Source organism: Chlorocebus sabaeus, chromosome 23 (assembly GCF_047675955.1).
Source record: "Chlorocebus sabaeus isolate Y175 chromosome 23, mChlSab1.0.hap1, whole genome shotgun sequence".
Taxonomy (NCBI): Eukaryota; Metazoa; Chordata; class Mammalia; order Primates; family Cercopithecidae; genus Chlorocebus; species Chlorocebus sabaeus.
In genome coordinates, this window is record NC_132926.1 from 25,177,702 (window position 1) to 25,201,496 (window position 23,795).

Here is a 23,795-nt window from a genome sequence, read left to right on the forward strand (position 1 = left end):
CAAAACGCTTGTAGGCCAAATAGTGTCTGGGTCACCAGTTAGTAGCATCAGACATCATGTCAGAGTACAGAGGCTGCTGGCTGCTGGAGTCAGGGGTTCCCACTCCTGGGAGCCTGCGACCCATGGCCACAGTAAGCCAAGACCACTTCCTCATGAACCCTGTCATGAGATGCAAGATACAGAGCACCACTGCCTCCTTGGAAGTTACCGAAATCTCAGACCAGAAGAGGAGTTAATGAAGTACTAGGCAAGCTTACTTACGTTTGCATGGTTTAATGATTAAGAGCAGAAGTCAACAGCCTGATTTAACGCATGTGGGTGCTTGACACAGACCCTGCTATATAGTATTCTCCAAAAACCTTAGCTAGTGCTGTTAGTGCCTACGTAGGTTTAGTTTTCGAAGTTCTTCCGTGGCCCTTTTTGCTTATTATATCAATCCTTGGTGGGAGACAGAGGAAACATTTTTAGTGCTATTTTACAACTGAGGAAATAGAGGTTTGAAGAGAACTCAGGAAGGCTCAGGGTTATCCAGCATTGTGAGTGACAGAGCTTGGATCTGAACGTAAGTCTGCTCCAGACTTCTGTTTCCTGAAGCATTCTCTTGAAATCCCATGGTAAGGAGCTGCAGTCTCAATCACGCTGTCCAGGGGCATGAAAGGTTAGGCACAGTGATTCATATTCACTGTCAATTCCTCTTGCTAACGGCAAACTTGGCAATGTCACTGTTAAGGCTGGGGATGAATCGTTGTAGCCACTGAGCAGGAAAAGCCCCACGTCCACCAGAGGCCCAGTTTACTCTGAAAAGCAAGTGCAGCTCTGCCACTGGAAGGCTGGCCTTTGCTCTTGTGCTGCCATTGAGCCATGCTAGTTCTCTGCTTCCAGTCTCCTTTTTGTTTGTTCCCTGATCCCCTGTATCAGGACCAGGAGTCAGTTTGGAGCCTATGTGTGGGGAAGAAGCTGGGAAGTCAGGGGCTGTTTCTGTGGACAGCTTTCCCGGTCCTTTGGAAGGCACAGAGCTCTTAGCCGCAGGGAACTAACAGAGCTCGGAAGCTGTTGTATGTGGTCTCTCATTTCCAGCAGAGCAGGCTCATATGAATCATCCAAAGATAAGTTGCAATCTGAGAATTAGGACTTGATCAGATACCATCTGGTAGGGTGTACCAACCAGCCTGTCTGCTCATTTTCCTTCAGGCGGATCCCATAATGCATCTTCAAGTGGTCATCTTAAGCCTCATCCTACATCTGGCAGGTAAGTGAGTAGGTGCCCTGGGCGGGAAGAAGGGAATGGAGGGGGATTAGAAGCCCAGAGAATGGGGTAGGGGAAGGGGAGGGGATGGTGGTGGTGGATGAAAGTAGATGTTCTTTGTGCACTGTTGTATGGCTATGAATTAACCAGTGAGCAGGACCAGAATAGAGTTTTAGGCCAAAGAAATTGCTTAACTGCTATGAATTACAATATTCATGGCTAAATGAACAAGGCAAGATGCAGCGCAGTGTGTCACATGCTGCCATTTGTGTTTAAACAAAAAGGGACTGGTTAGATGTATATGCATAGACACATGTATATAGGAAATAGTGACAGTGGGTACTGCAGGATGGGGGCGGAGGGTGGGAGGTGGAGGGAGGGTTAATCCTTATTGTATTCTTTTGTGCCTTTCGATTTTTTCAGCCACATTCAATTCCTTCTTTCTTTCTTTCTTTCTTTCTTTCTTTCTTTCTTTCTTTCTTTCTTTCTTTCTTTCTTTCTTTCTTTCTTTCTTTCTTTCTTTCCTTCCTTCCTTCCTTCCTTCCTTCCTTTTTCTTTCTTTCTTTCCTTCTTTCTTTCTTTCCTTCCTTCTTTCTTTCTCTCTCTCTCTTTCTTTCTTTCGTCCCTCCCTCCCTCCCTCCCTCCCTCCCTCCCTCCTTCCTTCCTTCCTTCCTTCCTTCCTTCCTTCCTTCCTTCCTTCCTTCCTTCCTTCCTTCCTTCCTTCTTTTCTTTTTCTCTCTCTCTCTTCATGAGGTCTCACTCTGGAGTGCAGTTGGGGAATCTTTTTTTTTTTTTTTTGAGAGAGAGTCTCGCTGTGTTGCCCACGCTTGAGTGCAGTGGTGTGATCTTGGCTCACTGCAACCTCTGCCCCCTAGGTTCAAGCAATTCTCTCTCAGTCTCCTGAGTAGCTGGGATTACAGGTACCTGCCACCACTCCCAGCTAATTTTTTTGTATTTTTAGTAGAGATAAGCTTTCACCATCTTGACCAAGCTGATCTTGCACTCCTGACCTTGTGATCCACCTGTCTCAGTCTCCCAAAGTGCTGGGATTACAGGTGTGAGTCACCGCGCCTGGCCCAGTTGGGCAATCTTGATTCACTGCAGCCTCGACCTCCTGGGCTCAAGTGATCCTCCCACCTCAGTCTCCCAAAGTGCTGGGATTATAGGCGTGAGCCACCACACCTGGCCTAAGTATTTTATTTTGAAATAAACACTGTAATTCAAAACATTCTATGAGATAAGGAAAGATTGAAATAGGTATATCCTAAATTTTAAACACAAATTTCTGGAGTGATATGTGCCTTTGGGATTACGGCGGAAAGATAACCTCTCATTATATACTTCTATAACCAAATTGTAATAGCATGCATTGTATGTGTAATCCAAAAAAAAAATGATACTACTATTAGGCAAAAGTAAATAAGAATTTATTGGCGGCCAGGCGCGGTGGCTCACGCCTGTAATCCCAGCACTTTGGGAGGCTGAGGTGGAAGGATCATGAGGTCAGGAAATCGAGACCATTCTGGCTAACATGGTGAAACCCCACCTCTACTAAAAATACAAAAAATTAGCCGGGCGTGGTGGCGGGCACCTGTAGTCCCGGCTACTCAGGAGGCTGAGGCAGGAGAATGGCATGAACCCAGGAGGTGGAGCTTGCAGTGAGCCGAGATCGCACCACTGCACTCCAGCCTGGGTGACAGAGTGAGACTCCATCTCAAAAAATAAATAAATAAATAAATAAATAACTCGGCACTTTGGGAGGCCAAGGTGGGAGGATCACAGGTTCAGGAGTTCAAGATCAGCTTGGCCAAGATGGTGAAACCTTGTCTCTACTAAAAATACAAAAAATAATTTCTTTTTTTTTTTTTTGAGACGGAGTCTCCCTCTGTTGTCCAGACTGGAGGGCAATGTGCAATGGCATGATCTCACTCACTGCAACCTCTGCCTCCCAGGTTCAAGAGATCCTCCTGCCTCAGCCTCCCGAGTAGCTGGGATTACAGGCACGCACCACCACATCCAGCTACTTTTTTTTTGTATTTTTTTTTTTTTTAGTAGAGACAGGGCTTCGCTATGTTGGCCAGGCTGGTCTGGAGCCCCTGACCTGAAGTGATCTGCCCGTCTTGGCCTCCCAAACTGCTGGGATTACAGGCGTAAGCTGCTGTGCCTAGACTAAGTTTTGTATTTTTAGTAGAGACAGGGTTTCACCATGTTGGCCAGGCTGGTCTCGAACTCCTGACCTTCAGTGATCCGCCTGCCTCAGCCTTCCAAAGTGCTGGGATTACAGGATGAGCCACCGTGCCTGGCTGAAAATTAAAAATTTGAAATGTAAATGCAAATTGAAAAAACTGTATTTATTTTCTCTTTCCTTTTCTTTTTGGACATAAGGTCTTGCTCTGTTGTTCAGGCTGGAGTTCAGTGGGACATTCTTGGCTCACTGCAGCCTCGACCTCTCTGGGGCCTAAATGATCTCCCTACTTCAGCCTCCCAAGTAGCTGGGATAAACTCCTGGGCTCAAGAGATCCTCCCACCTTGGCCTCTCAAAGTGCTGGGATTGCAGGTGTGAGACACTGTGCCCATCAAAAAGCTGTTTTCAACGGATGCAGCAATTGGATCTAGTAGAGCAGACTGGGGACTGGAGTGGGAGGGGGACTTTCACTGTATGCCCTTTGGTGTTGTTTCATTTTGAAAAGCCACATGCATTTCTTACCTATTGAAAAATCAATGGTAAGCAGATATCTAACAAACACAGGGTGAAATACACACTCATATTACTTGAATGTTATTTGGTTCAAACCTTTTGGAAAGGATTTTGGCCATGTTTATGAAAAAATGGAAAATGTTCCTGCGCTTTATACTGATAATCTCAGAATTATATCCTATTAGGAAAACTAAATGTAAAAAGTTTTGTGTAGAAAGGTTATGTGAAGTTATTTACACTGGTAATAATGAGAAACAGCTTGAATATCACACAGTCCAATAAAATGTTTTACTTGTAAATATATCCCCTGAACAATACTGTTGGAGAATATGCTAAGCCAGGTGCAGCAGTTTATGCTTGTAATCCCAGCAACTCCAGAGGATCACTTGAGGCCAGGAGTTCAAGCAACATAGCAAGACTTTGTTTAAAAAAAAAAAAAAAAAATTAAAAGGATGGTAACATAAAAAAATGCTTGCAATCTCAAATTTAAAAAAAACCAGCTATATCAGCTAACTTGGAAAAAGGGGGAAAAAATTCCAGCTATAATGTCAATTTACAAGGCTGGGCTTGGCAGCTCACGCCTGTGATCCCAGCACTTTGGGAGGCTCAGATGGGCGGATCACTTGAGGTCAGGAGTTCAAGACCAGCCTGGCCAACATAGTGAAATCCTGTCTCTACTAAAAATACAAAAATTAGGCGGGTGTGGTGGCACATGCCTGTAATTCCAGTTACTCGGGAGGCTGATGCATGAGAATTTCTTCAACTCGGGAGGCGGGGGTAGCAGTGAGCCAAGATCTTTGCGCCACTGTACTACAACCTGGGTGACAGAGCAAGACTCTGTCTCTAAAAAATAAACAATTAAAAAATGAATAAAATAGTTTTTTAAAGAAAGTAAAACAAGTAAAAAAAATTCAGAGAAACATTTTTTTTTGGGGGGGTGGGAGGACAGAGTCTGCTCTGTCGCCCAGGCTGGAGTGTAGTGGTGCGAGCTCAGCTTGCTGCAACCTCCGCCTCCCGGATTCAAGCACTTCCCCCTGCCTCAGCCTCCTGAGTAGCTGGGATTCCACCACCACACCCTGCTAATTTTTGTATTTTTTTTTTTGGTAGAGATCGGGTTTTGCCATGTTGGTTAGGTTGGTCTTGAACTCCTGACCTCGGTTGATCCGCCCGCCTTGGCCTCCCAAAGTTCTTGGATTACAGGCATGAGCCACCGTGCCCAGCCAAGAGGAAATGTTAAGGCTCATTCTCAGTTTGTCTTTTCTTCATTGCAGATTCTGTAGCCGATTCTGTAAATGTTGATGGAGTGGCAGGTCTATCTATCACACTGCCCTGCCGCTACAACGGAGCTATCACATCCATGTGCTGGAATAGAGGCACATGTTCTGTTTTCTCATGCCCAGATGGCATTGTCTGGACCAATGGAACCCACGTCACCTATCGGAAGGAGACACGCTATAAGCTATTGGGGAACCTTTCACGCAGGGATGTCTCTTTGACTATAGCAAATACAGCTGTGTCTGACAGTGGCATATATTGTTGCCGTGTTCAGCACAGTGGGTGGTTCAATGACATGAAAATCACCATATCATTGAAGATTGGGCCACGTAAGTTTTTCTTTGACATTTCTTGCTAGTTAATTGAATTTTCTGTTTGGTAGTAATTTTCTTTCTTCTTAATAGGGAAAGAGGAGGTTCCTGTAAGTCCTGTTTTAAAATAAACTCTTGTTCTTGGGAAATAGAATAATTTTTGTGTAGATGAAGTTACAAGGCCAAGCATAATTCAAGGTCAGACTAGAGTCAGCAAACTAGCTCCTAAAACAGTACAATTGTTCCTTGATATCCATGGGAAACTGGTTTCAGGACCCCCTTGATACCAAAATCTGCAGATGCTCAAGTCCCTTATGTAAAATGGTGCAGTATTTGCATGTAAACTATGCACATAGTCCCATATGCTTTAAATCACCTCTAGATTACTTATAACCCCTAATACAATGTAAATACTATGAAATTGGTTGTTATACTGCATTATTTAGGGAATAATGACCAACAGAAAAGTCCATATTTGTTCAGTACAGCAGACAACATATCCTTCTTTTTCCCCTGTACATTTTCCATCCAAAGTCTTGGTTGTATCTACGGATGTAGAACTCACAAATATGGAGGGCCGAATGTACTTCAAACAGAGTAATTGGTCCAAGAAATAGCATTTAGTGTTCCATAGTAAAATACAGTGAATATTTTTATCAAGCTGAATTTATTCACCTTAAAGAACTGTCCTTTTTAATTAATTTATTTATTTTTTGAGACAGAGTCTCGCTGTCACCCAGGCTGAAGTGCAGTGGCACAATTATGGCTCACTGCAACCCTCTGCCTCCCAGGTTCAAGCAATTCTCCTGCCTCAGCCTCCTGAGTAGCTGGGATTACAGGCAGGTGCCACCACACCCAGCTGATTTTTGTATTTTGTATTAGTAGAGATGAGGTTTCACCATGTTGGCCAGGCTGGTCTCGAACTCCTGACCTCAAATGATCCACCTGCCTCAGCCTCCCAAAGTGCTGGGATTATAGGCGTAAGCCACCACACTGGGCCTTTTTTTTTTTTTTTCTCTCTTTTTGAGATGGAGTCTCACTCTGTTGCCCCGGTAGCAGGCTGGAGTGCAGTGGTGTGATTGCTACTCACTGCAACCCCCGCCTGCTTGGTTCAAGCGATTCTCCTGCCTCAGCCTCCTGAGTAGCTGGGACTACAGGGGTGCCTCACCATGCCCGGCTAATTTTTAAAAATTTTTTTGTAGAGGTATGGTTTCACTATGTTGCCCAGGTTGGTCTCAAACTTATGGGCTCAAGCGATCCACTTGTCTTGGCCTCCCAAAGGGCTGGGCCTACAGGCGTGAGCCACAGCACCCAGCCTTACTGCTGATTTTTTGTTTTGTTTTTTTGAGACAGAGTCTTGCTCTGTCGCCCAGGCTGGGGTGCAGTGGCTTCATCTCAGCTCACTGCAACCTCCAACTCCTGGGTTCAAGCAATTCTCCTGCCTCGGCCTCCTGAGTAGCTGGACTACAGGCGCATGCCACCACGCCTGGCTAATTTTTGTATTTTTAGTAAAGATGGGGTTTCACCATGTTGGCCAGGCTGGTCTCAAACTTCTGACCTTAGGCGATCTACCCCCCTTGGCTTCCCAAAGTGCTGGGATTACAGGCGTGAGCCACCGCGCCCAGCCATTGCTTTTTCTTAATGAATCTTCTTTCACTAAGGTCTTACAATGATAATAGAACCCAATACCTATGACCTTAATAAGCTATGTCTCTATTTTCGTTTTAAGTAAGAGGAACTTTAATTTGCAGTCTCTTAGCTTTTGGACTTGGATTGTTTCCTTCATAAGGGTGAGCAAGATAAGGTCAATTCTTTTTTTTTTTTTGAAACAGGGTCTTGCTCTGTTTCTCAGGCTGGAGTGCAGTGGCCCAGTCTCTACTCACTGCAATCTCCACCTCTGGGGTTCGATCAATTCTTGTGCTTCAGTCTTTCAAGTAGCTGAGATTACAGGCATGTGTCACCACACTTCGCTATTTTTTGTAGAGATGTGGTTTCGCCCTGTTGCCCAGGCTGGTCTTGAACTCGGAACTCCTGAGCTGAAGTAGTCCACCCACCTTGGCCCCACAAAGTGCTGGCATTACAGGCATGAACCACCACGCCCAGCCTCTACAAAAAAAGTTTTGTTTTGTTTTTACATTAGCCAGGTGTGGTGATGCCTGCATGTAGTCCCAGCTACTTGGGAATCTGACACAGGAGGATTGCTTGAGCCTGGGAGTTCGAGGCAGCAGTGAGCTGATCGTGCCACTGCAGTCCAGCCTGGATGACAGAGTGAGACCCTGACCCCAGAAAAGTGCTTCAGTGCAAATATGAGGCATCTGTTCTTATTTCTGAATATGCATGCACCTTTCAATATATCTGCTCTTCTTTTGGAAGAAGGGGCATGTCTCCAAAGCCCTCTCCTGTCACAGTTTCTAGCTGGGCAATGACCAAGATTGAGAGTTCAGGAAGTTAATTCCACCTTGGGACAGTCTGTCATTGGCGTGCTAGGGTACGGTTCCAGCCTGAGGCTCTTGTTTCTTGTTTGACTCATGATCATTCTCATGTTGATTTCTGACTCCAGCCAGGGTCACTACTCCAATTGTCAGAACCGTTCGAACAAGCACCACTGTTCCAACGACAACGACAACGACCCTTCCAACAACAACAACCCTTCCAACGACAACGACCCTTCCAACGACAACGACTCTTCCAATGACAACAACCCTTCCAACGACAACGACTGTTCCAATGACAACGACTCTTCCAACGACTCTTCCAACGACAACGACTCTTCCAACGACTCTTCCAACGACAACGACTCTTCCAACGACTCTTCCAACGACAACGACTCTTCCAACGACAATGACCCTTCCAATGACGACGACTCTTCCAACGACGATGACTCTGCCAACGACGACGACCCTTCCAACGACGACGACCCTTCCAACGACGACTCTGCCAACGATGACTCTTCCAACGACAACGACTCTTCCAACGACGATGACTCTGCCAATGACAACGACTCTGCCAACAACAACAACTCTTCCAACAACAACAACTCTGCCAACGACAACCATGGTTTCTACCTTTGTTCCTCCAACACCATTGCCCATGCAGAACCATGAACCAGGTAAAACAGATGTGTTTGGGAGCCCAAAGACCTTCCAATGAGGAGCTGCAAACCATCCAGGGCACAGTCTAGAGTGAGAGGTCTTACCTGGGATTCAATCAGGGTCTCCTCAGGATTTGTGATCCTCCCCAACTCCCAAGTTATATGCATCTTTTGCACCAATAAGCATTTTTGGAGTGAGGGGACCCATTGCTTTTTGTCAGATTCTCAAAGAAATTGATTATTAACCAAAAATAGCTGGACCATTTATTGTAGGACATCTAACAGGGATAGTGTGGATCTGATTCAGCTACGTATGGCTTTATGATGAAAACACAGAGAATGCCAGAGAACCAAGGTCAGATAAATGAGATTCTGTCCTCATGAAGAGCTCTGAAGAGAGATCATTTAGTCCATTCTGAAAGCAGACCTTGATTTCAAAGAAGTTAACATCTACTGTTTTCTATTTACGAGGCACCATGCTTCATGCATTTAATTCTTAGGACAATTATATTGACTGCAGGTGTGGTTTATAATTGTGAGAACTGAGACAGAGTCTAAAAGCTCATTGTTGAAAGTTACACAGATAGAAGCCAGGTGCGGTGGCTCATGACTATAATTTTAGTCCAGGAGTTCAAAACCAGCCTGGGCAACATAGTGAGACCCTGTCTCTGCATGGTGGTGCATACCTCTAGTCCCAGCTACTTGGGAGGCTGAGGTGGAGGAATCGCTTGGGGCCAGGAGGTCAAGGCTGCAGTGAGCCATGATGGCACCACTGCACTCTCTAGCCTGGGTAACAGAGTGAAAAAGAAAGAAAAGAGAAAGAAAAAATAAATTTACACAGATACAAAGTTGTTGAGTCAGGTTTTGCTCTCTGTTAGCTTGAACTGGGGCCAGTACTTTTAACTACTGGATCATGCCTCCTATTATGAGCACTGAGTTTTATGTTTGGATGAGTTTGCCCTGATCTAACATTTTTACTGAAAACAAACAAACAAACAAACAAAAAAACCCTTAAACAACCATGCTGTTTTTTCAGGGCAGTCAATGACTTACACATCTTTACTTCAAAGGTCCTTTAACTTATTTATGTACAGTGGAAATTGCAGAAGGTGCAATTTATACTTAGGAAAAAGTAACATTGGATTTAAGGGCTTCAGGGATTTCGAATGTACATGTTTATTTTTTTTCAGTTCAGGCCATATAGTTGATACTTCAAATTCCCTGTAAATAAGACATTAGATTTAATATAAATGGAGGATAACTTGACTTATAGGTGGGGAAATAGCTTGTCATTCTGAGGACAAGTATAGGTTCAAATCTTCCATTTCTGGGATTTAAAAGATAACTTTTAGTGGAGATTCTCAAAGCCCTCAAAAACCCATTGACCCCTTAGGGTGGCTCTGGATTCTGAGGAGTAACAAATGTCACAACCTCTTAGCTGGAAAAATCTGATGGAACATATTGATTTCCCTTGACTCTCATTGAATTGTGTGTGTATTTAACTAGGAGGGATCTGAAGGATTGGGCTAGTAGCTCAGTTTGGAAGAGAGGGTGTTCGTTAAGTCATAGCTTGGATTTTTAGAGCCATAAAGTTTGTAAGAAAAACAGTTTTGCTCCAGGCAGTCGACTTTCTCAATGTTGATTTCACTTTTAGCTTGTGTCTGCTAAGGTGGATGGATTAGTGGACTTGTTTTGGAGAACATCCCCAAGTCATTGACTTCATTTAAAGCCGAGATTTGGGAGAAAGTTGCCTTTCTCCTAAGAGTTGGTTTTTATGGCTATAACCTGGAGGATGGTATCAATTGAGCTTTTTCTTATCTGGATAGTTTTCTAAAGAGTTTGCGTGAGTTGAACATTACAGTCCAAGAATGAGAGAACCCTGGAGCAAATGGAATGCAGGGACATTTATCTTTGCATCCAATCCTCCCTGCTCAGTGTCCCTAGTACCTGCTCGCTGCCTAAAACATCCATGGAACGATTGTATGTATGGTTGTAGGAGCAGCGGAGAAAAGAAAGATGCCATAAAGACCCAAACTTAGGAAAGAAGTTAAGCTAAAGAGGTCTTTTGCACAGAACTCAACTGGGTACAGACTGACCACATGACTCTCCTGTGTTATTCTGGTTTTTGTTCCGAAAGAGAGCCACATCCTCTTACAGGTTTGAGCACTAGAGGAACACAGGAAAACAGTCGAGAACAGGAGAAAGAGTGATGTTGAAAAGTAAAGTTATGGAGACTGTGGTGGGGAAGGAGAAACAGACCAGTGAGAGGCAATAAGGAAAGCCCAGGTTTTGGAATTCGTCCAGTCACTGTCACTAATTGACTCTAAATTTCTGTGGTGCTCTAAGAGAAGGGAATCATGTAAATGCTTTGTAAAGAGGCAAGTGATCAACTTTGCAAATAAGGTGAGATATCTGATAGGAAATAAAAGAGAGATTTCAGGAAAGGAAAGGGGAATGTAGCCCTATGCTGGAGAATTCCTAATGGAAGCTTTCCAGTGAGAAGTGGAAGATGAGTCAGAAAACACAGGAAATCACCCCTAAAGGAATGACTAGAATGCAGATGCGGAAGGAGCTGGGGTCAGGGTCTGCCAGGAACCTTACCTTTAGGGTTGCAAATCATTACCAAGGCTGACATTGGGCAATATTGTCAGCTTTAAGAGACCTCAAGGAATTAATATTGTATCTGTTCTGTTAGTTACTGGATGTGTGGATAATTGAACTTCAGTAAGGCCAGGAAATCTAGAATGGGGCTGTTGTGAATGGGTTAGAGCATGTTAGTGCAAATTCCCAAGCTCCCCCCCCCACCGCCCCCGCCGTTTTCTGAAAGTGAAATACTTGTATGAATAAAATAAAAGCTTAATTGGGTGTTCTGCATAAAATGCCCTGTTGTTGGCTTTGTGTATTTAGAGAGAACCTGGGGGTATAGAAAGTGTGAGATAATCTTATATTGATAAGACTAGCTAGAACATTATCTAGATCGCATTTCCTTGTGTTAATGAAATAACTAGACAGCAGGGCAATGCCTGAAGGCCATCTTGGAATACATTTCTAAGAGGAGCCGAAAGGTTGAGAAGTGGGTGGGTAGGAGCCCTGCATGCCCACTGTGGAAGGCCAGGAGAAGGGCCTGTGGAAAGGTGATGGTAATTCCTGATTCTAGTTTTGTTCTTTATTTTTCTTGGGGTGCACATTTTCCTCCACAAATGGAACCATTCTTCCATTCCTTTCATTCCAGTAGCCACTTCACCATCTTCAGCTCAGCCAGCAGAAACCCACCCTGTGACACTGCTGGGAGCAACAAGGACACAACCCACCAGCTCACCATTGTACTCTTACACAACAGGTAACTGCGTTCTCTTTCCTGAACAGCTGGGATCATTCAAACCTTGATAACCGTTGACTTTGTTGAGAGCGCATGCTCTGGAATATGACTGATCTGACTTGAGTGCCAATACCAGCCACACAGACGGGTCCTTTGACTTGTACAAATATCCACCCTTTCTGAATGTTTTGTCATTTGTGTGTGCGGTTTTTCTTTTTTCCTGAGATGGAGTCTTGCATTGTTGCCCAGGCTGGAGTGCAGTGGCGCGATCTCGGCTCACTGCAAGCTCCGCCTCCCGGGTTCATGCCATTCTCCTGCCTCAGGCTCCCGAGTAGCTGTAATTTTTTTGTATTTTTAGTAGAGACGGGGTTTCACCATGTTAGTCAGGATGGTCTTGATATCCTGACCTCGTGATCCACCCGCCTCCACCTCCCAAAGTGCTGGGATTACAAGCGTGAGCCACCGCACCCCGCCCTTTTTTTTTTTTTTTTTTTGAGACTGAGTCTCGCTCTGTCGCCCAGACTGGAGTACAGTGGCGCCATCTTGGTTCACTGCAACCTCCGCCTCCTGAGTTCAACCCATTCTCCTGCCTCAGCCTCCCAAGTAGCTGGGATTACAGGTATGCACCACCATGCCCGGCTAATTTTGTATTTTCAGGAGAGAGGGGGTTTTACCATGTTGACCAGGCTGGTCTCAAACTCCCCAGCTCAAGAAACCCGCTTGCCTTGTCCTCCTAAAGTGCTGGTATTATAGGCATGAGCCACCATGCCCAGCTGTTTTGTCATTTGTAAAAAGGATGTAATACCATGATCTTGCAGAATGCTTGTGAGAATCAAATGGGATGAAAGATTTGCGACATAGTTACAGGGGGTAAGTGATAAATCTAATAGCAGCTATTATTATTATTCCTTAGAACGTCAAGAATCCAAATGCCTGACTGGCACAGGCAGCTTATGTGATTTGGAAACATCCACAGGCATATTACTTTGTTTTTAGAAATCAGATCAACCAGTCTTGAATCCGAATATATTATTTTGACTTGATTCCTTGGGCCAGGGCCTTAAAACAGTTAGATCCAGCCCTCTGGTGTTTAGCTCAAACACCAGACCCTGTGCTTCTGACAAGTCCCAGACCTTAAAAAGTACCAGGAGGCTTCTGCTGACTCATCAGATTTATATTTACATGAGCATTCTCAGATGGTGCTATGATTTGAAAGTTTGTGTCCTCGCTATTAAGGGAAAAGTCCCAAACTGGGTTTTCTCTCTGTTCTCACACCACCTCAACAACAATCATCAACTCAGGTGAAGACTTCCGTGACTGAATGTGTGGAGTTTTTTCCCCATACACCAAGCAGTGGACACCGGCTGTGTGTTCAATTCAATTCTCACACTATCTACCCGGAGAGAGGGTCAGATCCCACAGGTTAGGGGCTCAGTCCCCAAGACTCCCCCTCCCACCCTCACCGCACACACCAGTTACAAGTTCGGGCCTCTGGAACTTCTGGCCTCATTTCAAGTCGGGGTTCCCACAACCCTCTCTTTGGGTTCTATTAATTTCCTGGAGTGGCTTCCAGAACTCAGGGAAACACTTATGTTTACCAGATTATTGTAAAGGATATTGCAAAGGATACAGATGATGAGATGCACAGAACAAGGTACATGGGAAAGGGTTCCATGCCCTTCCTTGGGAACTCTACCTTCTAGTAACCTCCAAGTGTTTAGCTATCTGGAAGCTCTCCAAACCTAGTCTTCTTTTATCTTTCTTTTTTTCGAGACGGAGTCTTGCTCTGTCATCACCCAGGCTGGAGTGCAGTGGTACGATCTCGGCTCACCACAACCTCTGCTCCCAAGTTCAAGCGATTCTCCTGCTTCAGCCTTCCAAGTAGCTGGTATTACAGGCATGCACCATCACACCTGGCTAATTTTGTATTTTTAGTAGAGATGGGGTTTCATCATGTTGTCCAGGCTAGTCTTGAACTCCTGACCTCAGGTGATCTGCCCACCTCAGCCTCCCAAAGTGCTGAGATTACAGGTGTGAACCAGCACACCCAGCCCTTTTGGGTTTTTATGGAACTTCAAGACATCAACATTCCATCCCCCAGGGGCACAGGGAAGGACTCTCTCTGGGAAGTATCTTATGATCCACAATCAGAAAGGCAGGGGAAATTAAAGTTGTGCCTTGTCAGGTGAAAGGAGAGCAGGAGAAAGTCAAAGATTGTTTCCTAAGGTCAAACCTACTTATTATAACAAAAGACTGTAATTAGGGATATGGGAGTTATGAGCCAGGAACTGTGCACGGACATCTATCTATCTGTATATAATCTCATAACACTACACCCTTAAATTCATGTTGATAGCTAATTCCCAATGCAAGTCTTAAGAACTGGGGCCTTCGGAGCATGATTATGTCATGAGAGTCCTGCCTTCATGAATGGAATCAGTGCTCTTATAAAAGGCTGAAGGTACATTTTCTTGATGGTAGAGAAAAAATAAATAAATTAATTAAACAAAAGGAGGCCCAAGGGAGCTTGTTTGCTCCCTCCCCGTTATGCGAACAAATAGAAGACACCATCTACAGGGAAGAGGACCCTCACTAGATTGAGTAATCAGCCTGTGCCTTGATCTTGGACTACCCAGCCTCCAGAACTGTAAGCAATAAATTTCTGTTTAAATTACCCAATCTAAGCTATCTTATCATAGCAGCCTGAACAGACTCAGACAGATGGGTTGAGGACACCCACACCAACATCAGAGAGGTATGCCCCTCTGAGATCCTGCTACTCTGCTCCAAGCAATCCTTACTATTCTTCCAAGTCTGAACAGGCCTCTTAGAGTCTCTGCTCCTTGGAAGTGTAGAATTGACCTGTCTTTCCCTGTAATGGAGAAAGGTGATGCTGAAACCTGTCATCTTTCCCAGCTAACTCTCCTTGTTCCCCTTAATGGTAAGTTCTGGGAGTGCCCTGTGCTGAGTTCCTCTGTGATGCTGAGCTGGCTCTGTGCCCTTGTGTGGCATCCAAGCAAGGTCATGCCTTGCAGGCCTCCTTGTGTGTATGACTCATTGTACTCAGCAGTTGCCAATCTGTAGGCAGCTGCTCCCCAGCCTGCATGGCCTACCTTTTTTGCCAATCATTCCTGGTAGCTGGTTAATTTAAAATGGACCTGCAGTGTGATTCACATAGGGACTCATTCAGTTGGGATTAGATAATGGTGACATTGCATTTTGAAAGTGTAATCCTTAGCGCAAACTGTTTCCAGGCACAAAAACAAAATGAAAATAGATAAAAATACAAGGTAACAGCAGTAGGAGCAACTGCACCCCACTCTTTGAGAGTGTAAGGAGGAAGAAAGTAGGAGCGGGGAATCATTCTCTGAAATACCATGTCAGTGAAACCTGTCAAGGTAGAGTTTTCCAGGGTGGAACAGACAGTGGAGCAGCTGTATCACCGGGATTTGTGTGGCTGCTGCCATTTTGGCCGTGTATCCAAGGCTCATGGGCCAAGTTCTTACTGTGCCTGAGTTGGCCTTCAGTTGCCTAAAGCCTCATGGAAGCAAGGAATATTAGGTCTGGAAAGGAATGGAGCTGTCATATGGCCCACTACCCACCTTTGACAGATGGATGTGCCAGGAAATGGATATATTATCTTGTTTAATTCTTTCAAGGCAGGCCATATTTAATGCTTTTGCCAGATTGAGGAGGCCCTATAAATCTGCTTTGGAAACACACAACTTCCATTTCAGCTACGAGTTACTAGTTTTGTGCCCACAAGAAAATTGTTGAACATTCCTCTTTGGATGATTAGAGAGTATATGATATTTGGAAATTGCATTGCATAATATCTATCCCTCCCCTCTTCCCACTCCTCTTCCCATTATATAATAATAATAGCTTAGTGCCAACCACTTTACATGCATCATCTAATTTAATTGTAACAACTTGATGGGCTGTGTACTATTAATAGGTTGTAGTTCATGCGTACTCTAGCTAGAAATATGTATATATAGTAGTTTTCCCCTTATCTGCAGTTTTGCTTTTCTGTAGCAGTTAACCATGTTCCTAAACTACTAAGATATTTTGAGAGAGACTAAATTCCCATAGATTTTATTACAGTTTATTTCTATAATTGTTCTATTATATTATTTATTTGTTGTTAATCTCTTTCTGTGCCTAATTTGTAAATTGAACTTTATCCTAGGTATGTATATATAGGAAAAACATGGTATCTGTAGGGTTTGGTACTATTCTTGGTTTCATGCATCTACTTGAGGGTCTTGGAACATATGCCCTGTGGGTAAGGGGGCACTACTGTATACACACATACACACACACCCCTTTATATACCTATACATACATACATACATACATACATACATACCTGTGTGTATGAAAAGGACTTTGAGTATCAAAGTTACATTGCTATAGACATTGTCAGCATTAAACTCAAATTTTATCTGACTCCGGTCCATGCTGTTTTTCTGCATCACCCCATCCTCTTCCTGAAACTGTTACTTAAGGTCATAATACCAGTCACAGAGCTGAGATTCTATATATTGCATAAACCTACATCTGTCTCTCTCTCCCTTTCCTTTCCTTTCCTTTCCTTTCCTTTCCTTTCCTTTCCTTTCCTTTCCTTTCATTTCCTTTCTTTCCTTCTGTCTTTCTTTCCTTCTTTCTTTCTCAGTCTCGCTCTGTTGCCCAGGCTGGAGTGCAGTGGCATAATCTTGGCTCACTGCAATCTCCACCCCCTGAGTTCAAGCAATTCTTGTGTCTCAGCCTCCCAAGTAGCTGGAATTATAGACGTGCACCATCATGCTGGCTACTTTTTTATATTTTTAGTAGAGATGGGGTTTCTCCATGTTGGCCAGGCTGGTCTTGAACTCCTGACCTTAAGTGATCTGCCTGCCTCAGCCTCCCTAAGTGCGGGGATTACAGGCCTCAGCCACTGAGCCTGGCCTTGCCTTTGGCTTCCTAGGAAGCCTCAGAAGCAGTAAAATGTAAACACAGTAATGTAAATTTTGGGGAGATATTAGTCCAAGTTTATTCATGTATAACTATAGCATTGTCACCAGTTACAGAATTTCATAGACCTAAGTATTTCCATTTGATGGAAGTGCAATGTGTGTGTAGGTTATCAGCAGAGGCTCTTGTCACTTAATTAGAAATCATCATTTAACCATTTCCTGTGTGTTTCTTCATCCACAAAAATGCAATTAAGGAACTAACTGGCTGGTAGAATGTAAAGTGTTCACTACATGGTATATGCTCAGTAAGAAGACAGTTCTGAACTGGACCTATAGTTGTCTAGGAAGGCCAACAGAATACACTCTTTTTCTGGGACAGGGTCTCACTCTGTTGCCCAGCCTGGAGTGCAGTGGTGCCAACTTGGCTCACTGAAACCTCTGCCTCCGAGGTTCAGGGATTCTCCTACCTCAGCCATCTGAGTAGCTGGGTCTACAGGCATGTGCCACCATGCCTGGCTAAGTTTTTGTATATTTGGTAGAAATGGGGTTTCACCATGTTGGCCAGGCTGGTCTTGATCTCCTGACCTCAAGTGATCCACCTGCCTTGGACTCCCAAAAGACTTGGGTTTATAAGCATGAGCCACCCGTGCCTGGCTGAGAATGTACTGTCTATTACAAAGCAGATATTTTAAAACATGTTGAAATTTTTAAATTTCAACTCTAAGAGAAGTGTATCTTATATATTACATAAAATCTTAATCCTCATATGGCATAATATGCATTGATCTGGTGGCTGATATATTTTCGAAAGCACTTCTAGATCAAAGCATAAGCACATTGGCAACAACACAGGAGTTATATGCCACCTGTTTTTGATATGATGGCATATTTTACTCATTCTGAACGTAAAACCAATATGATGTCCATTCTGATGAGGGTGGTTCTGGTTTTGGATGTACATGCCTCTGACCATTCATTTATAGCTGTTTAGATAGCATAAAAGTATTGATTGCCTTTAAATGGCATTCTTAACCTGGTTCCATGAATGGGCTTCTGTGATTACCCTAAAATAGTAGATACAGTTTGTGTACACATGCATTATTTTTTTAATAAAGAAAAAAAAAAAGAGTCAATTTTCAAAGAGCCTGTGACAGAAAAGTTAAGAAATACAACTTTCCAGGAGAAATTAATACAACATTAATAACTTGGTATGACTCTTGCAATGCCTGTAGCATTTGATCATATTATCATTCAACTTTTCATCACCAGAAGGCAATGTGAATATATTTAGTGTCTGCAGTGAAAATTCACTATTTTTTGTAATTCTAATTAAATTTCCTTCTTGTTGAGTAGATGGGAGTGACACCGTGACAGAGTCTTCAGATGGCCTTTGGAATAACAATCAAACTGTAAGCATATTCGCCCCTATTTGATTAGCCAGATTCAGTTGTATATCTCCCTGGAAGCAAGTTACATTTAAAGACTATTTCTGTAAGACTAACCCACAGATTTTTTTTTTTCTTATTAAAAAAAAGACGAAGAAAATAATTTGACTCTTAAATAGGATGCTTTAATTTGAAAAGTTCATTTAGGCGACCCAGTTTGTTAGGGATGCCCAAAGAGCCATATGTTACTGAATAGCGTACTTAGATACATAGTACATACACTTTCTGCTGGGCAAAAATAGGGGAAGAAAGAATTTTTTGAGACAGAGCATCACTGTCTCCTAGGCTGGAGTGCAGTGGCACGGTCTTGGCTCACTGCAACCTCCGCCTCCTGGGTTCAAGCAATTCTCCTGCCTCGGCCTCCCGAGTAGCTGGGACTACAGGCGCACACCACCACGCCCGGCTAATTTTTGTATTTTTAGTAGAGATGGGGTTTCACCATGTTGGCCAGGCTGCTCTCAAACTCCTGACCTCAGGCAATCTACCTATCTCGGCCTCCCAAAGTGCTGGAATTACAGGCATGAACCACCATGCCGGGGCCGAATGAGCTAATTTAAGGAGAACAAGTTAAGATAACACACCAAGGAGGAATTCAGTTATCCATAGGGAAACAGCATGCTTTGATGGGGTGGAGTAGAGGCCACCCCAAACAAAAGTAAAATGTAAGTGAAACTAACATGTTTATTCCCTAATATATTTCCCCTACCTAATGACTGTTTTATGTAGAAATTTTAAACTTCTATTGATTTTTTTCTATACAAAAACCTCCCCATGGGATGACTTTTTTTTTCTTTCTTTTTTTCTTTTCTTTTTTTTTTTTTGAGACAGAGTCTTGCTCTGTCACCCAGACTGGAGTGCACTGGCGCCATCCCAGCTCACTGCAACCTCTTCCTCTTGGGTGCAAGTGATTCTCCTGCCTCAGGCTTCCAAGTAGCTGGGATGACAGGCGCCCACGATCATATCTGGCTAATTTTTGTGTTTTTAGTAGAGATGAGGTTTCGCCATGTTGACCAGGCTGGTCTTGAACTTCTGATCTCAAGTGATCCTCCCGCCTCGGCCTCCCACAAGTGCTGGGATTACAGACGTGAGCCACCATGCCCGGCCCAGGATGACTTTTTAAGATAACAAAATTCTAAATAATAACTTTGATTCTGTAAAATGTTCCCATACTTTTTTCCTCAGTGAACTTGAGAAAAATTTAAGGGATCTAGTCTTATGATACTCATCAATGTCTTCTGCGTCCGTGTAAGTTAGATAGATTTATTAATGAGATCTTTTCTTTTGGCTCCTGTAAGAAACAACCTGCCTTTTAATTGGTGCAAGTAACTTTTTGAAGCAACAAACAAAAAAAGCCTGAGGTTATGAGAATAATCCTTCTGAGGTTTTTTTTTTTTTGAGACAGGGTTTCACTTTCATCACCCAAGCTGGAGTGCAGTTTCTCAGTCTCAGCTTACTGCAACCTCCACCTCCCGTGTTCAAGTGATTCTTGTGCCTCAGCCTCCCAAGTAGCTTGGGTTACAGGCACGCACCACCACACCCAACTAATTTTTGTATTTTTAGTAGAGATGGGGTTTCACCATATTGGCCAGGCTGGTCTCAAACTCCTGACCTCAAGTGATCTGCCTGCCTCGGCCTCCCAAAGTGCTGGGATTACAGGCATGAGCCACCACACCTGGCCCGAGAATAATCTTTCCGATCATGATCATTGTATAAAAAATTCAAAATGATCAAAGCGGGGCAATTTTTTTTTTTTTTTTTTTTTTTGAGACGGAGTCTCGCTCTGTCGCCCAGGCTGGAGTGCAGTGGCCGAATCTCGGCTCACTGCAAGCTCCGCCTCCCAGGTTCACGCCATTCTCCTGCCTCAGGCTCCGGAGTAGCTGGGACTACACACGCCCGCCACCTCACCCGGGTAGTTTTTTGTATTTTTTAGTAGAGACGGGGTTTCACCGTGTTAGCCAGGATGGTCTCGATCTCCTGACCTGGTGATCCACCCGTCTCGGCCTCCCAAAGTGCTGGGATTACAGGCTTGAGCCACCGCGCCCGGCCCAAAGCGGGGCTATTTAGTGTAGAGCCAAATGACCTTATGCTATATACCTTAGTGACATTGTGAATGCCACTACATAGGAGTAACATTTAAAAATTTAGCAACTTGTATGGCATGCACTGACTGATCCGACATACTGGCGAAATATCAGAACTGCCACGATGTACATGTTTAATGTGTTGACATATAGCTAGACTTGTGCTGGATTTAAAAAACCCCTCAGAATAGTGGGGTTAATCTTGGTCTCAGTTACCTACAGAATAGTTCTGTTTAGAAGCAAGGGAAAACAATTGAGAGGCAGGTTCAAGGTTGGCAGTAGCAGAAACTTGGGCTTTCTGTGCCTTGACTGAAGATGTCAAGATGTCTTCTCCCAGGTATCTTGAAAACATGCAGAATACATTTTGACCCAGTAGGTCATCTTCCTGGGCTCTATCTTAAGGAAAACATTGAACTAATATATAAAAATGTATGAGGAGAATGTTCATTGTTAATATTTATAATCATGAAAATGTTATAAACAACCTAAATGTTTAATAGTAAGAGATTACTTAGTTAAGCACGTCCATGTATTGGCATAAAGAATGTAGTCATTGGCAAGGCATGGTAATTCCAGCACTTTGGGAGGCTGAGGCAGGTGGATCACCTGAGGTCAGGAGTTCCAGACCAGCCTGACCAACATGGTGAAACCTCATCTCTACTAAAAATAGAAAAATTAGCTGGGTGTGGTGGCAGGCACCTGTAATCCCAGCTACTTGGGAGGCTGAGGCAGGAGAATCACTTCAACCTGGGAGTTGGAGATTGCAGTGAGCCGAGATCGCACCACTGCACTCCAGCCTGGGCGACAGAGCATAAGAACGTAGTCATTGCAGTGCATTTACTGACATAGGTTATAGCATGTTATAATATGTTGGTTATAACACATTATTAAATGAAAGAAGCAACTTTTGAAATAGGATACAATTATGATGTACTATAGTTCATATAGAATATAGTAATTATTTCTGTTAAGAAAAAATCCTAGAAGGATAAAATTCTAGAAAAGTATATAAAGCAAAATGGCAAAAGTGCTCATTTCTGGATGTTAAAGTTATGGTTTATTTATTTATTCGAGACAGAGTCTCACTCCATTGCCCAGGCTGGAGTGCAGTGGCACGATCACAGCTCACTACAGACTCATCCTCGCAGGCTCAAGTGATCCTCCCACCACAAGCCTCCCAAGTAGCTGGGACCACAGGCATGCATCACCACGCCTGGCTAATTTTATTTTTTTCTGGAGACAGGGTCTTACCAAACTGGTCTCAAACTCCTGGGCTCAGGCTATCTTCCTGCCTTAGCCTCCCAAAGTGCTGGGATTATGGGTGTGAGCCACTGTCCCTGACCTGGTTATGGTTTTCTTAGTTTTCCTTTTTTATGCTTAGCTGTACATTCTAAAATGAGCATGCAGTATTTGTGTATTATAATTAAAAACTGAAAACAAATCCTGCCTCTTGAAACCCCATTCTCCATCTACGCACATTACATTTCCCTCCCACCCCATAGGTAAAGTAATAACAATGCAGTTTTGCACTCCCAGACACTGACTATGCCACTTCTAAGCAAGCATGGCTCAAATGCTGTTACTCCACTATATTCATAGTGTTTACCAGGAAGTACCTAAAAGTACCCTTGCAAAGAACCCTATTGAATCTACTGTTGCTAGATATAGAAATAGGTCCAGAGAGGCTAAACAGCTTGTCCATGGGCACATAGTGACTAAGTAGAGGACCTGGGATTCTTTTTGTTGTTGTTGTTGAGACGGAGTCTCGCTCTGTCGCCCAGGCTGGAGTACAGTGGCCATCTTGGCTCACTGCAAGCTCTGCTTCCCAGGTTCACGCCATTCTCCTGCCTCAGCTGCCCAAGTAGCTGGGACTATAGGCGCCTGCCACCACGCCCAGCTAATTTTTTATATTTTTAGTAGAGAGGGGGTTTCACCAGGTTAGCTAGGATGGTCTCGATCTCCTGACCTCGTGATCCGCCCGCCTCGGCCTCCCAAAGTGCTGGGATTACAGGCGTGAGCCACCGTGCCTGGCCAAGACCTGGGATTCTAACTCCAGAGATTAAGCTTTTATAAATGAGAAGCCTTGGCCTTCACTCAGATTCTCCCCTTTCCTTCTATTAAAATACCTACCCAGTAGACTCTCTTTAGGATTAGAACTAAGCCATGAAAGGGGGACTAGCATGACACCTGGCACATTTCAGCCCTATTCCAGGAGGTAATGATGTCTTGTGATAGGCACCAGAAGACTTAGACAATTCTACATTTCTGCATGATTGTATAGCATTGAATTGTTAATCATAGCCATGTCTGTGTGCACCTACTCTCAAATCTATTTATATAGACAGAGACAGAATCTTCAATTACAGGTAAAAAGACAAGTAAGGACTATAATCAAGGACAAAATTCAATAACTGAGCACATTAAGATAACATCACATCACTCTGTTGCCCAGGCTGGAGTGCAGTGGCGAAATCTTGGCTTATTGCAACCTCTGCCTCCTGGGTTCAAGCAATTTTTCCTGCCTCAGCCTCCCAAGTAGCTGGGATTACAGGCACGCACCACCACGCCCAGCTAATTTTTGTATTTTTAGTAGAGATGGGGTTTCACCATGTTGCCCAGGCTGGTCTTGAACACCTGACCTCAGGTGATCCACCTGCCTGGGCTCCCAAAGTGCTGGGATTACAGACATAAGCCACCACGCCCGACATTGTTTCTTTTTAATATCACAAAAGGATGTATTTATGGAAATAACCTATTGACTTTCAAAACAGTAAATTAAAAAATTTACATACAAACCCATTTTAAGCATATAGTTTTAGTTTTGACAAATGTGTGCACCTATGTAAATACGACCTCAAGCAAGCTAGAGAAAACCCCCATCATTGTAAAATATGTTTTGAATTTCAGATTGTCCTAGATTTTCACCATAGGGTTATAAACTCAGATCATTTGGTCTTACCCTTATGTTCCAGAAGTCCCCAAGCACCAATACAGGTAAATACGGCTGGGTAAGTGATTCTGGGAAACGTTTTCTCTTCATAATTTTCTAACAAGATGCTTTTTTGATCTGTTGTTGTTTCCTTAGCAATTGTCCCCAGAACATAGTCCACAGATGGTCAACACCACTGAAGGAATCTATGCTGGAGTCTGTATTTCTGTCTTGGTGCTTCTTGCTGTTTTGGGTGTCGTCATTGCCAAAAGTAAGTCATTTCAAGATTGTTCCTAAGGGACTAGAGCAAGGGATGTACAGCCAATTTGCCTGGGTTCACTAGTTTCATAAGCCATGTGATTTTGATTTCACACGACTTCCCTTTGTCCCCAAATCCTCATTTGTAAAAGGCACATGGTAATACCATCTACCTCAAGGGGGA

General features: G+C 43.7%; 1 protein-coding gene across 6 annotated transcripts in view; it reads left to right on the top strand.

Moving 5' to 3' along the window:
• The first annotated feature begins 222 nt into the window (after nt 1-222).
• The window catches only part of HAVCR1 (hepatitis A virus cellular receptor 1), a 32,127-nt gene continuing 8,554 nt past the window's right edge, over nt 223-23,795 (top strand). The window contains exons 1-7 of one of the 6 annotated variants that reach the window (XM_038005618.2): nt 223-562; nt 1,192-1,249; nt 5,216-5,548; nt 8,091-8,639; nt 11,854-11,961; nt 18,252-18,307; nt 23,510-23,624. In XM_038005618.2, the coding sequence (XP_037861546.2) occupies nt 1,204-1,249; nt 5,216-5,548; nt 8,091-8,639; nt 11,854-11,961; nt 18,252-18,307; nt 23,510-23,624 (1,207 nt within the window). In that variant the 5' untranslated portion in view covers nt 223-562; nt 1,192-1,203. Of the gene's footprint in view, nt 659-1,191; nt 1,250-5,215; nt 5,549-8,090; nt 8,640-11,853; nt 11,962-18,251; nt 18,308-23,509; nt 23,625-23,795 lie in introns of all 6 variants that reach the window. The other 5 variants (XM_073010559.1, XM_073010558.1, XM_073010560.1 and 2 more) reach the window with 5 other exon arrangements.